The sequence below is a fragment of the Hyperolius riggenbachi genome, chromosome 4 (assembly GCF_040937935.1).
Source record: "Hyperolius riggenbachi isolate aHypRig1 chromosome 4, aHypRig1.pri, whole genome shotgun sequence".
Classification (NCBI taxonomy): domain Eukaryota; kingdom Metazoa; phylum Chordata; class Amphibia; order Anura; family Hyperoliidae; genus Hyperolius; species Hyperolius riggenbachi.
Window position 1 is genome coordinate 449223735 of NC_090649.1, and position 16396 is coordinate 449240130.

At 46.0% G+C, this 16396-nt stretch overlaps 1 protein-coding gene across 2 annotated transcripts in view; it reads right to left on the reverse strand.

Annotated features, from left to right (window-relative positions):
* KCNK16 (potassium two pore domain channel subfamily K member 16) overlaps window positions 1-15828 on the reverse strand; it is a 29943-nt gene extending 14115 nt beyond the window's left edge. For both annotated transcript variants that reach the window (XR_011031255.1, XM_068279645.1), the window contains exons 1-3: window positions 14942-15828; window positions 7804-7918; window positions 2509-2675 (exon numbers count right to left, since the gene is read on the reverse strand). Coding sequence is in view for 1 of the 2 variants with exons in the window: in XM_068279645.1 (XP_068135746.1) it covers window positions 2509-2675; window positions 7804-7918; window positions 14942-15154 (495 nt within the window). In the remaining variant the exon portion in view is untranslated. The remainder of the gene's footprint in view (window positions 1-2508; window positions 2676-7803; window positions 7919-14941) is intronic.
* Between the last annotated feature and the right edge of the window lie 568 nt (window positions 15829-16396).

Sequence of the window (16396 nt, forward strand, 5' to 3'; positions counted from 1 at the left end):
TGTGCCCTACTGTGCAACTCTGCATAACTGTCCAATTGAAAAACATAGTAAAGTCTGTGTGATTGTGTTATGGGGGAGGGAAGGTTAAACAGTCTGAACATAAAGAAACGCTGAAGTCTCCTAAAATACAGCTTTTTATTGCAAAAAGCTGTTCAACATTATTGCCCTAACTAAAACGGTGCAAAATCCACGACTTTCTTGGTCGTGGATTTTGTTGCCCTGTGCGCTTCCGTGAGAGGCAGAGCTTTCAGCTGCAGCTCTGCCTCTACACGCGTCCATCAGCGCGTATCTCCGCCTCTCCCCCGCCCCTCTCAGTGAAGGAAGACTGAGAGGGGCGGGCAGAGGCAGCGATCCGGGCTGATAGATGCGTGTAGAGGCAGAGCTGCAGCTGAAAGCTCTGACTCTCACGGAAGTGCTCCCTGCAGTGTGCCCCGGGGAGTTTGGGGGGATTTAGTTAGATTTCAGCTGAGTTTAGTTAGAACAGCTTTTTCCAAGCCTGGAAACTTTCAAACATACGCTCAAAAGACACCCGTTTAGACAAGCCTTTAATTAGCTATAGGTAGCATTAGAAGTTAATTGCCTCATCCGCTAACCTCTGTGTCTCCTTCCCTAATGTCTCCAACCCACTACCCTCTAATCTGTAAGCACGCAAGGGCAGGGACCTCCTCCTAGTGTTTATTATTCTGCGGTCATTTATCATATGAACATGTACCACTATTGGTGATGTTTCAAACCACACATCAGCTATGTACAGGTGAAACTCAAAAAATTAGAATATCGTGCAAAAGTCCATTTATTTCACTTATTCAACGACTAAAGGCCCATACACACGTCGGATTTCCGTAAACGACGGGTCGTTTGAACGTCCCGTCGTTCAGTCGTTCGCCCGCTAAATCGGGCGTGTGTACAGACTGTCGTTCGCTTGATAAGAGTGAGTTTGAGCGATCCGCCGGGCTGATCGCTCAAACTCACTCTTATCAAGCGAACGACAGTCTGTACACACGCCCGATTTAGCGGGCGAACGACTGAACGTTCAAACGACCCGTCGTTCACAGAAATCCGACGTGTGTATGGGCCTTAACCTCCCTGCCGTTATAAAAAATTGCTGCGCACGGCAGGGAGGGTGTTTTTTGGCATTATTTTTTTTTTTTAGCATGTAGCTAGCCTAGCGCTAGCTACATGCTTCCCCCCTCCCTGCGGCGTCCCCCCGAATGCGCCGATCGCCGCCGGCGCATATACCCATCCGGAAATCCCGTTCTGAACGGGATTTCCAGGAGGGCTTCCCCCGTCGCCATGGCGACAGGCGCGATGACGTCACCGACGTCATCGACGTTGTGACGTCAGAGGGAGTCCCGAACCACCCCTCGACGCTGCCTGGCACTGATTGGCCAGGCAGCGCACGTGTCTCGGGGGGGCACCCTCTGATGCGGCGGGTTGCGGCGAATTGGCGCGGAGCGGCGGCGATCGTAAGTTACACGCAGCTAGCAAAGTGCTAGCTGCGTGTAACAAAAAAAAAATTATGCAAATCAGCCCAGCAGGGTCTGAGGAAACCTCCGCGGCAGGTTACCCCGAGCTGAGCTCGGGATAACCAGCAGGGAGGTTAATACATGAAATCCACTAATTGCATGCAAAGCAAGATATTTCAAGCCTTTATTTGTTGTAATTTTGATGAATATGGCTAACCACTTATGAGAACCCCAAAACAAAAAGCTCAGTCCATTAGAATATTGTGAAAATGTTCCATATTCTAGACTCAATGTGTCAGACTCTAATCGGCTAATTAACCCAAAACACCTGCAAAGGGTTCCTATTTCATAGATTAGTTTCACCTTCTTAGATGAATTACAGAAATAAATGGAGTTTTACCACAATATTCTAGTTTCACCTGTAGGTATTTGTATTGCTGGATGTCCTAATTGTACAGAGTTTTGAATGTCTCATGTATCTAAGTATTCATGTTTCCCACAACTTGTTTTGTACTATGTACATGTAAAATAATAATAATAACTTAAAGGAATACTGTAGGGAGGTCTACGGGAAAATGAGTTGACCTTACCCGGGGCTTCTAATGGTCCCCCGCAGACATCCTGTGCCTGCGTAGCCACTCACCGATGCTCCGGCCCCGCCTCCAGGTTAACTTCTGGAATTTCAGACTTTAAAGTCTGAAAACCACTGCGCCTGCGTTGCCGTGTCCTCGCTCCCACTGATGTCACCAGAAGCGCACGGCGCAGGCACAGACCATACTGGGCAGTACGCTCCTGGTGACATCATCGGGAGTGAGGACACGGCAACGCAGGCGCAGTGGTTTTCAGACTTTAAAGTCTGAAATTCCAGAAGTGAACCGGAGGCGGGGCCAGAGCATCGGGGAGTGGCTGTGCCAACACAGGATGTCTGTGGGGGACCATTAGAAGCCCCGGGTAAGTTCAACTCATTTTCCCCCGACCCTACAGTATTCCTTTAAGATACTGGAACTTCGATAACAAGATCTCATGATATCCTTTAACATACCCCTGACCCGGCCGGCTCCTGAGCACATCTACCCAGAGCAACCAGATGGGCATTCAGACCTCTCCCCAACAGGTTCAGAAAGGCCACGTTGAGCGGAATCCCAAACATGGCATAGAAGACGCAAAAGATCTGTCCGGATGTCGTAGCGGGGTACAAGTGCCCATAACCTATAGGGGGAGACAACACAGGTCAGTATCCAGCACACAGGACATGAGAAAGCCAGTATGGAGGGGTAACTCTTTGTAGAGAGATGCACTCAGTTATTGGTGATACTTATTCGGGCCATACTTAGGCTTGGGCAGTCAGGCAGTTGCCTAGCGCACCGCCTGCTGGAAGAGGTGCCAGGGCTGTCAGTGCAGAATATTGCAATTATTATCATTATTATTAAATATTTATATAGCACCAACAACTTCCGCAACGCTGTACAGAGTATACTGTCTTGTCACTTAACTGTCCCTCAGAGAGGCTCACAATCTAATCCTACCAGCCATATGTCTGTGTACAGTATGTATCATGCAGTGTATGGATCATAGTCTACGGCCAATTTAGGGGGAAGCCAATTAACTTATCTGCATGATTTTGGGATGTGGGAGGAAACTGGAGTGCCTGGAGGAAACCCACGCCGACACGGAGAGAACATACAAACTCCTTGCAGATCCTGGCTGGGATTCAACCCGGGGACCCAGTGGTGCCCCAATCATAATGACCCCCCTCCCCCTTTAATAAACCTCACTGTAACCTAATAACCCCCTGAACATAACACATTACTGCAGCTAACCTTTTTAACCTAATTAAGCAGCTAACCTTCAAGGCACCCCAAAACCTGAAGTAAAACAGAAAAATATGCATCACTAATTAAAGAGGCCCTGTAGTGGCATTTAGTGTAATGCAGTCAATTACTCAGGATATCCACTTTTACTGTAACATTTCTGGCATCAGCATCAGAAACACTTCCTATATTTATATATTGCTGTATATTGCTATGTAGCCCCACCCTCCAAGTAATGCTTAGCCTAGGCTGTTTAGCTATGCAGAATTCTCTCCCTGCATTCTGGGAGACCAGGTATATTTTCTACTGGATTTAGGACTCTCATTAAACAAACATTCCGCAGATATCAGCTGACAGGGCTAAAGATATCACCACCTAATACATTTTAGAATGTAAATCAGGGAGAGGAAAAGTGTCACAATTGGGACAAACACTGACGAAATAACTTATAAATATTGTAAAAACAATAAGTAATTTTTTTATTTACTACAGTTACTTGTTAAGAAGTACTTCACCAAAATCTGCAGCAAATCCCTGAAATCTGCACTGAAATGCGTCCAGGCCAGACTGAGCAGCGCAGAGACGCCGCTGACCATTATGTAATGACAGGACGTGGCTGGCCGTGGTCAATCAGATGCTAATTTTTCAGGTTTCCATGCAAATATAATGCAAATTGTATACCACTTGAATTCGGGCAAATCAAAATTGACTGATTGCTTGAATTCCGACTTGCTAAAATTTGCATACAATTATTTGCGTTAATTAAAGCTTCTCATTGACCAGCAGCTCTATCTCAGAGGTAGTATAGGCCCTCTTCGTACCAGTAATAGCGTGACTGCAGCGACCAATTTATGGTACAGTACTAGGTTAGATGAGCAGCTGGAATCCTCAGAGAGGGAACTCTGTTGCCCTCTGCTGAGCATATAGCAACACTGCAAATGTCACTATGCACAGCTTCTCCCCAGCCTCCCTAATGTTATTGGTGAAAATATAAATGATAGTATTTTTATAGCACTTTTCTCCCTGGAGACTCGGGAAAAGAAGTGTGTTTTTAGCCTTTTCTTACAGTAAATCTAAGCTGAACACAAAAAAATGTTTAAACATATCTGGGGCTTCTTCCAGCCCCCTTCAGGCTAATCAGTCCCTCGCTCTTCTCCTCCACCACTGGATCTTCTGCTAGGTGTTTCGTTACCTCTACGAATCCCGGCATGCTGCGCATGCGCGGCCCAGCCGTGTGAGCTCCCTCACGCTGCCGTCGCTGGGAGAGTTCTGCACCTGCACAGTACTACTGTGCAGGCGCAGAATGCTCCCGACTGCAGGAGGGCAACAGAAGCATGGGTGGACTGGACTGCCTCTGTGCCAACTGGTCAAATTACCGGGCCGCCTAGCAGAGGATCCAGGCAGTGGAGGAGGACAATGAGGGACCAATCAGCTTGAAGGGGGCTGAGAAAAGCCCCAGGTATGTACAGTATAAAACGATGCTTTTTTTTTTGTTCATTTCAGTAACCCTTTAAAGCTGTCCAGAGATGGGGCTTCTCGCATTGATTGTGGAAGCGAGTTCCATAAAGTAGCGGCTGCATGAGAAAAGGTCCAAGCACCAAATGTTTTTATGGGGATCCTGGGAATGACCAAATTTGTGTGATTTGCAGAGCGGAGGGTGCAGGGCCAGATTTACAGCTCAGGAGCCTATAGGCACAGAAGTTCTGGCGCCCTAAACTCTGCCCTTCAGCAAAGGCCACACCCCCAAATTTATGCAGCTTGAAAATGGACCAATCAAGTCCAACCCAGGTTTAAATTGATTGGTCCCTTTTCAAGCGGGACGCACTGACTGCGTGTGTGACTAGCCGCCCGCCCCCTCACTGTAGTTTTGGCCGCCGGATCATGGCGTGAGTGGGCGGGAGGAGCAGCGCTGTCATGGAGGATCGCGTTCTAAGGTTTTAAATTTAGAAGGGTGGGGGCTGTCGTAGGTACTAAAAACGAAAAGAACCACAGAGACACCGGGAGCCCCTATGGTGTATTATCTTTTGCAAAATGGTCTAAAAATAAGAGAAATACTACTCACAAGTATGGGTTGCTAACGAGGCAACCACTCCAATAGGCTTGTGGGGAAAACCCGTCCCCACTCGGTCCTTTTGCAGATGGTCGCAGCTCCTTCAAAGAAAAAGTTCTCACTATCAATTCGTAGTGAAAAAACAAACCCACAGCATGGGATGTTGTGTAATAGATACCAGAAAGTAGGAGGCGCCCTTGTAGGATGTTCAAAGAATTCTGTACATAAAATTACATAAAAAATAAAATAAATCGCCTACCTTATGAATGAAAACTTCACTCAGTAAGGGAGATAAGTAAATTTATTGGTATAAAGCACTTCGGACAATGTGTTTCGCGGCACAAACCGCTTCCTCAGGTCAATGTAAGGTGCTTGTTTGTAAATACGGATAGCCTGGGCGCCCAAACAAACATTTACAAACAAGCACCTTACATTGACCTGAGGAAGCGGTTTGTGCCGCGAAGCGCGTTGTCCGAAGTGCTTTATACCAATAAATTTACTTATCTCCCTTACCGAGTGAAGTTTTCATTCAGAAGGTAGGCAGTTTATTTTATTTTTTATGTCATTTTATGTACACAATTATTTGAACATCCTACAAGGGCGCCTCCTACTTTCTGGTATGCAAATTTAGAAGGGGACATTATTATTGACCTTTGCCCAATCAGGCACCTGTAGGCACGTACCTACAGTGCCTTATGGTAAATCCGGCCCTGGGAGGGTGCATGGAGGGGCATATAGTTTCAATAGATCCGCTATGCACTTGAGTCTCATGTGGTTGTACGGTGACCTGTTTAATCGACATTTGCTTCTTGTATTTATGAGGATGAGTTGCACCTTCCTTGCTGATGGAGAGGTAAATGGTTGGGCAGAATTGCATTGTGTGTAACAGCTACTTGTTGCTAAGTGTGTGAGTCAGGATTCTCTTGGTATTGGTGGTCTAATGTATGGGCACATTTTTCTTTCTATCCCACTTGACTTACTCTACTAGCTTTAGACCAATCACTGCTGTACACAGCCAGGCAGCTGTCACTCTTTCGCTTCCACCGCCAGCTTTATGCCAATCCCTGCTGTACACAGACAGGCAGCTGTCACTCTCTCACTTCCTTCACTAGCTTTATACCAATCCCTGCTGTACACAGACAGGCAGCTGTCACTCTCTCACTTCCTCCACAAGCTTTATACCAATCCCTACTGTACACAGACAGGCAGCTGTCACTCTCTCACTTCCTCCGCTAGCTTTATACCAATCCCTGCTGTACACAGACAGGCAGCTGTCACTCTCTCACTTCCTTCACTAGCTTTATACCAATCCCTGCTGTACACAGACAGGCAGCTGTCACTCTCTCACTTCCTTCACTAGCTTTATACCAATCCCTGCTGTACACAGACAGGCAGCTGTCACTCTCTCACTTCCTTCACTAGCTTTATACCAATCCCTGCTATACACAGACAGGCAGCTGTCACTCTCTCACTTCCTTCACTAGCTTTATACCAATCCCTGCTGTACACAGACAGGCAGCTGTCACTCTCTCACTTCCTCCACTAGCTTTATACCAATCCCTGCTGTACACAGACAGGCAGCTGTCACTCTCTCACTTTCTCTGCTAGCTTTATACCAATCCCTGCTGTACACAGACAGGCAGCTGTCACTCTCTCACTTCCTTCACTAGCTTTATACCAATCCCTGCTGTACACAGACAGGCAGCTGTCACTCTCTCACTTCCTCCACTAGCTTTATACCAATCCCTACTGTACACAGACAGGCAGCTGTCACTCTCTCACTTCCTTCACTAGCTTTATACCAATCCCTGCTATACACAGACAGGCAGCTGTCACTCTCTCACTTCCTTCACTACCTTTATACCAATCCCTGCTGTACACAGACAGGCAGCTGTCACTCTCTCACTTCCTCCACTAGCTTTATACCAATCCCTACTGTACACAGACAGGCAGCTGTCACTCTCTGACTTCCTCTGCTAGCTTTATACCAAACACTGCTGTAAACAGCCAGGCAGCTTTCACTATCTTACTTTCTCTACTAATTTAGAACAATCACAGCTCTACACAGCCAGGCAGCTGTCACTCTCTCACTTCCTCTGCTAGCGTTATACAGATCCCTGCTGTACGCAGCCAGGCAGCTGTCACTCTCTCACTTCCTCCGTTAGCGTTATACAGATCACTGCTGTACGCAGTCAGGCAGCTGTCGGTTTCTCACCTCCTCTGATAGCTTTATACTGATCACTGCTGTACACAGACAGGCAGCTGTCAGTCTCCAACTATAGGTAAAGTCACCTGCTGTTTACTGTTATCTCTTGTGGAATCCAGCACTGAGCCCTGGAGACAATGCAGTTCCTGCTCTGGCCTAATCCATCTCAGGCAAGACAAAAGAGGAAAGGGAAGCAGGGGGAGGCGGAGTTCATGGCAATGGGTGTGGCAGGTGTGCAGTGCTGGGAACTCAGGCTGACAGAGATCTCACCTATGGTGGTGATGACGGTTCCTGCGAAGAAGAAGGAGTTGCTGAAGTCCCAGTTACTGGGGTTGGTGGCGTTTCCTTTAGGATTCAGCCCTTTCTCCCAGGCCTCAGTGATGATCTGTAGCAAGAGCAAACAAACAATCAGCTTCATATACATCAGTGTACTCCCCAGAAATTTTTTCCAGCCGGGTAAGGCACTATGAGAGAATGCAGGCCTGGCTGGTGCTTCTTTGAGCAACTCTGCTTATAGCATAGGAGGAGGTGAGCATACAATACCCGGGTGCTCACCAAAACTAGGTGGGTGGAGTACCCGGCTAAAAGAGCCTGGGGAGAACACTGTACATTATATTTTAATTAGTGATAATAACTGGGGGGAATCCCCTGCCTCTCATTGGTTACTTGATGGCCACTTATGTGTGTAATTTGAAATCACAACTGCCCTGTATACATAACATCAACAAGTGTTCGTATATGTAACAGCTTTCATGCTTAAACTGGGTGTATGCTAAATGGCCACAGGAGGGCACTGTGCATTTTGATTATGGGCATTGCTGTCATCGTCCCCCTCAGCAAAACCCTGCCATCCAGGTTCCCTTGCAAAACTGCCTACCCCCACCTCTTCCTTCCTTCCTTGAGGTTGAAGAAATGTAAATTGGTAAGACATGCCTCTGATTGGCCCAGTTACAATCTGCATGCGTGTCACCAACTGTCTCCTGGTATGCAGATTTGAGTCAGGGAAAAGGCGTCTCTACAGTTTGCATGAAGCTGTCTGTGCTATCCAGAGTCTGCTGTGCGTTGTTTGTCTTTGTTTGCTGTGTTTTTGATGTTTGCTGTGCCGTTTGATATATACCTTGTATTGTTTGTACAATGTTCTCGGTGTTGTTTGCACAAAGTGTCAGATTGTTTTCTAAATCTTGAGTAAACACAGCCAAGAGATACGGCCTGGCACCAGTCCGCGGCCGGCGGGCATCACCGGCAGATCCAGAAGCACCATTAATAATAAATCAGAGCGACCTTTGTCAGGGAAAACTTCCGATTAAGGAAACGATGGGAAACGAGATAGGGCGCAAACAGTATTTACCCTCCTATTTAAGAATCACAGATGTCATGTGATCTGTTCAGGTGACGTTTGGATGTACACAACATATGTACAAAGAATCATTGTATCGACGCCACATCCACAAAAATATACAGATAAGTTAATTGGTTTCCCGTAAATTGGCCGTAGACTACGATACATCCTGTATACTACACAATACATACATTGCTGCCCATAATTATTTATACCCCTAGAAAATTTTGACTTAACCACTTGCCTTCCCCCAGGACGAGTAACTACGTCCCTGCAAAATTCCCGTCGCGCGTTCCCGTTCGCCCCCCCCCCCCCCCGCACTTTTTATCGCCACTCATTACAGCTGATCGGAATGGGCATTCATTGATCTAATGCTGGGCATACACGGTACGTTTTCTACCGTGTAATCGTCCCCGCGGGTGCCCGGATCGATTCCCGCTTGTCCCCGCGGGCGCTTCCTTATTTTCCGCTCGTTTCTTCTTTTGTCCTGCCCACCGGTATAGAGCGCAGAATCGATCCGGCGGTGTATCGGACACATCTGAAATTATCAATCGAGCCATCAGCGGCTCGGTTACACGGGAGAAAACGTACCGTGTATGCCCAGCATAAGTCCCCGTGTGATTGAACGCCACCGTCTATGATGCTGGGCATACACGGTACGTTTTCTACCGTGTAATCGAGCCGTTGATGGCTTCGATTGATAATTTCCGACATGTCCGATACCCCGCCGGATCGATTCCGCGCTCGATACTGGCGGGCAGGACAAAAGAAGACACGAGCGGAAGATAAGGAAGCGCCCGCGGGGACGAGCGGGAATCGATCCGGGCGCATGCGGGGACAAGCGAGGACGCGGCGGAATCGAGCCAGCGGCTTGATTACATGGTAGAAAACGTACCGTGTATGCCCAGCATTAGACGGCGCCTTCCTTCATAAAGACCATCCACGTAGTACTTCCTGATTACCTAGATATGTATACTGAAGTCACCTACGAGGGCATCTTGTGGCCAAATTGTAAAATTACATCCACATTTTTTTTTTCAATAAAGGATTCCTTTTTACCTTATTTTTACATTTTAAATTAACCTCTGACCTCTCACACTCCCCAATAGTTACCAATTTTTTATTTCTTTTTGGGAGGGGAGAAGGGGGTAAATTTGCAAATAAAAACAAAAAAATATATAAATACTTACCTTAGGGACTGAACCTTTTTAATATGTATGTAAAGAGGGAACATTACCACTAGTTTATAATGGGCTTGTAATTAGGGATGGACGCAAAACTGAAAAAAAAATGCACCTTTATTTCTAAATAAAATATTGGCACCATACATTGTACTAGGGAAGAATGAAAAATGTTAAACGTTGCAATTACCGGGACAAATGGGCAAATAAAATGTGTGGGTTTTAGTTACGTTAGCATGTATTATTTTAAAACTACAATGGCCAAAAACTGAGAAATAATGAATTTTTTCCATTTTTCTTATTTTTCCCTTGAAAACACTTAAAAAAAAATAATTCTTCTACCGGATTTCTCCTTAATTAGTGACAGAATCTTTGGAGGGCTTATTTAACTTATGACATTTGTGTATATTTGGCAGGTCACCTTGAATAAGGTGTAAGGGATTGATTGGGCTGTGCTGTGCCACTGCTGTAATTTATTTTATAATGTTAGATACTTTTGTATTATCTGGCTGCTGTGTTTTTGATCCATACAGTATGGTTGAATGTTTTGTTATATTTGCCTTTTTGTTTTAATAAAGGCTGATTTAAAAAAAAATTCTTAGCAAAAAGTACCCCCCAAAGAAAGCCTAATTGGTGGCGAAAAAAACAAGATATAGATTGTTTCGTTGTAATAAGTGGTAATAAAGTTATAGGCGAACAAATGGAAGGAGCGCTAACAGGTGCTTTAGGTCCTCTTTAAAGGACACCCGAGGTGAAAATAGACTGATGAGATAAGCAAATGTATTTATCCCCCTTCTCCTAAAAATGACTTTTTTAGCTATCCCACAGGTTTATTTTGTATTTTGATTGTTTCTGTTCAATGACAGACACATTCATTGAAATATGCCCAAGCTAAAATCTATGAACTATTGACAATTTCTATGTCTCTCCTGCTCTCAGAAGCCATTTCCTGCTAGGAAACTGTTTTATGGTTGTAATTTCTTGTCAGTAAGTGTAACGCTATAGTCCGATCCAGTCCCAACCCAGACTCACGTACATACCTGATGTCTACCTCTTTTAGGCAGAGAGAGAAAAAAGGAACACAGCATAGCTATTTGTGTGCTAGGAACTGTATAAACACATGTCTATCTTATTATGTCACATGTCACCACGGGTATCCTTTAAGTGACAAGGCTATATACTCTGACCAGCTCTGCGGATGAAGTCGGCACAATATAAATAATACATAGTAATCATAGCTTCCAGCTAGGGATGGGCAATGACATTTCTAGTAATTCCAAGTTGCATGCTAATTTGGCCCAATCAAAACTAGCAGAAAGTGTATTCATAGTCCAAGTTATTACTATTTAGTATTTATATAGCACCGACATCTTCCACAGCGCTGTACAGAGTATATTGTCTTTTCACTAAACTGTCCCTCAGAGGGGCTCACAATCTAATCTCTACCATAGTCACATGTCTATATCCTGTAGTGTATGTATCGTAGTCTAGGTCCAATTTAGGGGAAAGCCAATTAAGTTATCTGAACGTTTTTGGGATGTGGGAGGAAACCCGAGTGCCAGGAGGAAACCCGCATAGACTCGAGGAGAACATACAAACTCTGTGCAGATAGTGCCCTGGCTGGTATTCAAACTGGAGACCCAGCACTGCAAGGCGAGAGTGCTATCCTCTAAGCCACCATGCTGCCAGGCTGTATAAAATGTCTACTGCTGGTGGATGGTTCACCAAAAACTTCCAGCTGATCATCTTGAACAGGTCAATCCAGGTGTCATATGGGGCCGCAAGGTGCATACACACACTCAGAAGAGGTGGCCCAACGAGCAACGAATAAGGCTTTGGGTAAAAGGCTTTGGTGAAACTAGTACCGGCACCTGTGTAACGCGCAGCGATGTTCAACTCCAGTCCCCAAGGGCCGAGGTCCTCACACATTTTTGGCACAACCCAAACAAATTGATGGGTCTGAATCAGGAAAGGTGGTTCATCAAGCAGAACACATTTCTTCATTTTTTCTGTCCATCCTAATCACTTGCCCGGATATGGCCCCTGAGGACTAGAGTTGGACATCCTTAGCCTAGCCTATTGTCTCAGAGGTTGCTCAGAGTGACGCTTGCAGAGTCTGGTGAGCCAACAGATGCAGAATCTACAGTACAAACCTTCATAAAATCAGTTGTGGAAATAATGCTCAGCTAACAAGCGAAGATCTCCATATGATTTAGTGTCAAGAGCCTACTTTTTACATCCGTGAATTATACATTTATGATTTGATGGCTTTTTTAAGGGAGAAGTCTAATGGACTATACCAAACACACAGGAGATACTCACTTCCCAAACAGTTCTCTGCTGCTTATATAAAGCCTGCAAGTTGCTTGTAAGCCAATCAAGAAGTGCACAGATGTGTGGCAGATCCAGGGCTTGGCTGCGCTCACATATGGTGTTGCATGCTGGTTCTGGGGCCCCGGGCAGTGAGAGTTCCCGGGGCCCCAGGCTGGCTTGTGCACCATTGTTTTTAATTTTTTTGTCTAATGGACTATGTCAGGACTGACGTGAGTGGTGTTCAGTACGGAGGGAGTTCCCCATTAAACCAAGACAGTTTCACAAAGATGTTCCTGGGAACATTTCATGCGGCCACATTCAGGACCAGTCCGCCCATGATGCCAAGTGAGCCGACTTCCTCAGGCGGCAGAAGCCTGGGGACAGCACTAGGCAGAAACAGGAGGTGAAGAGAGTGTCTGGCCAACCTATACTGGGAGTAACTGTACCTGGCTAACCTATACTGGGGGCACTGTACCTAGCTACCAATACTGGGGGCAACTGTACCTGGCTAACCTATACTGGGGGCACTGTACCTAGCTACCAATACTGGGGGGAACTGTACCTGGCTAACCTATACAGGTTGCACTGTACCTAGCTACCAATACTGGGGGCAACTGTACCTGGCTAACCTATACTGGGGGCAACTGTACCTGGATAACCTATACTGGGGCAACTGTACCTGGCTAACCTATACTGGGGGCAACTGTACCTGGCTAACTTATACTGGGGGCAACTGTACCTGGCTAACCTATACTGGGGGCACCTATACCTGGCTACCTACCTATACTGGGGGTGTTTTGTGGGGGGCTCACTGCAGCTATAACGTGCAGTGCTAATTGTCAGGTGCTGTGCGATCATTCCAATTCGGGCGGGGGGGCCTTTACAAGTTTGCCTCAGGCAGCATAAAGTCTAGAACCGGCCCTGGCCACATTATAGACAGCAGATTCGGCCACTGTGATCGAATCTGCTGTGAAATCGATGCGCAAACGCTGACCGAACGACCGATTTCCGTCCGAAATCGATTGATCCTGTCGATCTGTCCGCGGGGAAAATTTTGCTCGATTGCCGGTGGGTCAGGAGTGTGTCGATAGCGGCGTTCGAATGTCTGAGGACTGACGCTAGCGGCAATACATTACCTGTTCCGCTGGTACGTGTCCCAGCGGTCCCTTCTCCGCACTGGGCTCCGGCTGGCTTCACTTACTTCCTGTCGGGGGAAGTTTAAACAGTAGAGCGCCCTCTACTGTTTAAACTTCCCCCAACAGGACGTAAAGTGAAGCTGAAGCCCAGAGCGGAGAAGAGACAGCGGAGACCGGGGGACTCGCGCCGGCTGGATCAGGTAATGTATGGCTGATGGTGTAATGGTTAAGGGTTCTGCCTCTGACACGGGAGACCAGGGTTCGAATCTCGGCTCTGCCTGTTCAGTAAGCCAGCACTAATTCAGTAGGAGACCTTTGGCAAGTCTCCCTTACACTGCTACTGCCAATAGAGCGCGCCCTAGTGGCTGCTGCTCTGCTCTGGCGCTTTGAGTCCGCAAGGAGAAAAGCGCAATATAAATGTTATTTGTCTTGTCTTGTATGCAGGGGGAGGCGGCAGCTCCACAGATTGTGAATCGATTTCATAGTGAAATCGATTCAAAATCTATTTGCAGTGTAGGCAGCCAATTGATTCCTCTTTGATCAGATTCGATCACAGAGAGATCTATCTGCTGGTCGATCTGGTGGCAATTGACCAGTGTATGGCAGTCTTTGTGTGTATGGTACAGAGGCGAGAGAGGCTCCAGCCTCAGGGCGCAGTGTAGGAGGGGGCGCACAACTCACTTAGCTATCATTTCCCTATTGTGTTTAAAGCAGAGAGAAACAAGAAAAGGGGATACATGGCAGTGACTGCAAGCCAGATAACTAGAGATTAAGGTGTTGGGGGCCCTGGGGCGCCTCTTACTCTAATAGCCATCAATGTGTGATGGCTGGGGGGCAGGGAGGATGGGGGGGGGCGCACTTTAGTGTCTCAGCCTTGGGTGCTGGAGGACCTTGTCCCGGCTCTGCCTGTAGTCACGCCATTTTAGCAAAAGAGCCGTATAGTTATCAACTCCATTTGTGCTCAAGTCGGAATCTCATGCCAGCTATGAATTGCCTGTTCCCATTTTTTCTCTTGCATTCTCCACCATAAAATAAATAAAAGTAATTGAAAATAAGTTGGTTACAAAAATACTCAAAGTGGTGTTGAGATCTCTGAAGCCCTGTTTTCTCAGTCCTGCAGCCTCCCCCTGTGCTGGGGCATCACCTGGGTCACCAAAAGATGCAAGAATACAATAGGGAAAGGGGAATCCTCTGGCAATGGGTGCAGCAGACATGCAGACAGAGCTAGGAACACAGGCAGTGAGCTAATTTCCAGAATTCGCCAGATACAAAAGAGACCATTATCTTATATAACTTCATGCCATCTACCAACACTGGAGGGAATCATTTTGAGTAATTTTCCCACATAAGTATTTTTTAAAGCCATCTCTCCACCCCAATTGCATCCCCTCACCACTTATGCTGGAAGTGGAAACACCGGAGACAGTTGGTCATCATACCTGCACAAACTGTTCGATGGCCGCAACATCCAGGCAGGTGTAATTCTGGAGGAAGCCAAGCTTAGCGAGCTGAAACTTATCCCGGCTGTTTGCCTCGGCTTCTTTCTCTAGAATCTGGAACATCATGGCTCCCAAAAAGAGGTACATGAAATAGCCCAAGGAGAGGGCCACTCCCAGCATTGTCTGCCGGCTACACGGGAACACTGGGCACATGGTGGAAGCGTCTGGACCAAAGACAAGGCTTGCTTTCTCTACCGAACCTCTCTAGAATTAGCATGAAGCTTATGGAGCCCACCAGCATTCAATCTATGATGTCCTGCTGAATTATGTTACCTCCTTATATTTATAAGAACCACAACTCCATCTTCCTGGAATGGCAGATTAGAGGACATCACTGCCATCTTCTGAAGTTAGGACACACGTTGAGAAGTTTGAGGATACCTTCTAAATAGGTTTGAATGAAGAACGAAAATGGGAATTTCTCACTATCGGTGATTCTGTCTAGTTACAGGCAGCTCCTGCTCCTACGGTCCTTTGCTTTTTGCTTGAATTGACAATCTGTGGAACTCAACATGTTCCTGGTAATGGACTCATCATCAGTCTGAGAAGATAACAGGTCTCTTCCATTCAGCCCATGAGAAGGAAGCTGGTTAATTTTTAGCCATGAAATGTCACATCCTATAGACCGGCAAGGTGGAAAAGTCAAAGAAGATGCTAAATATAAATCTGAACTGGGGAGTTTGTAAAAAAGTGACATTTGTGTCCTGCATGTTGTATTTTAGATATTTACTTTTCTTGTTTCCGGGTTTGCATTCACAGAAGTCCAACTTTCTGCCAAGTTGGGAGTCACTGTGCCCTTTGTAAAAAATAACCAGTGCTTTGGAGCAAGTTCTTGTTTTTAAAAAAAAAAAATCCAGCAGCTGTGAAAAAAATTTAACGTAGAAGAACCAAATACTGTACAAGACATAAAAACAAACAAGCAAAACAGCAAAGTTAGAATAGCAACAAAAAAGTATAGAAAAAATGTGTCATCACCATACAAGTCCTTCTGTAGCTGAATATTGCCAAACATTTGCTTTCAGTCTCACTTTGTACCTGTTGGACCTGCACTCATTTCTTAAAACCTAATATGAGTAAAACAAAACTAATCATCTTCCCACCTGATTGAACAATAAATATTAATAACACCCCTATAACTTCAGTTCCCAAAGCAAGTTGTTTAGGGGTAATATTTGATTTTTTTCTCTCATTTATTCCTCACATTCACTCTCTAACCGGTTCCTGTCATCTCCAACTCAAAAACATATCCCACATCCAACCTTTTCTCACTCAGGACACAACTAAAATGTTAGAACATGCTCTTATTATATCTCGTTTGTACTGAACTCGGCAGCTCATCTCATTCATCTCTCTTCCTCTGCTGCTCCTCTCTGCCAAGCTCTTCATTGGCTGCCG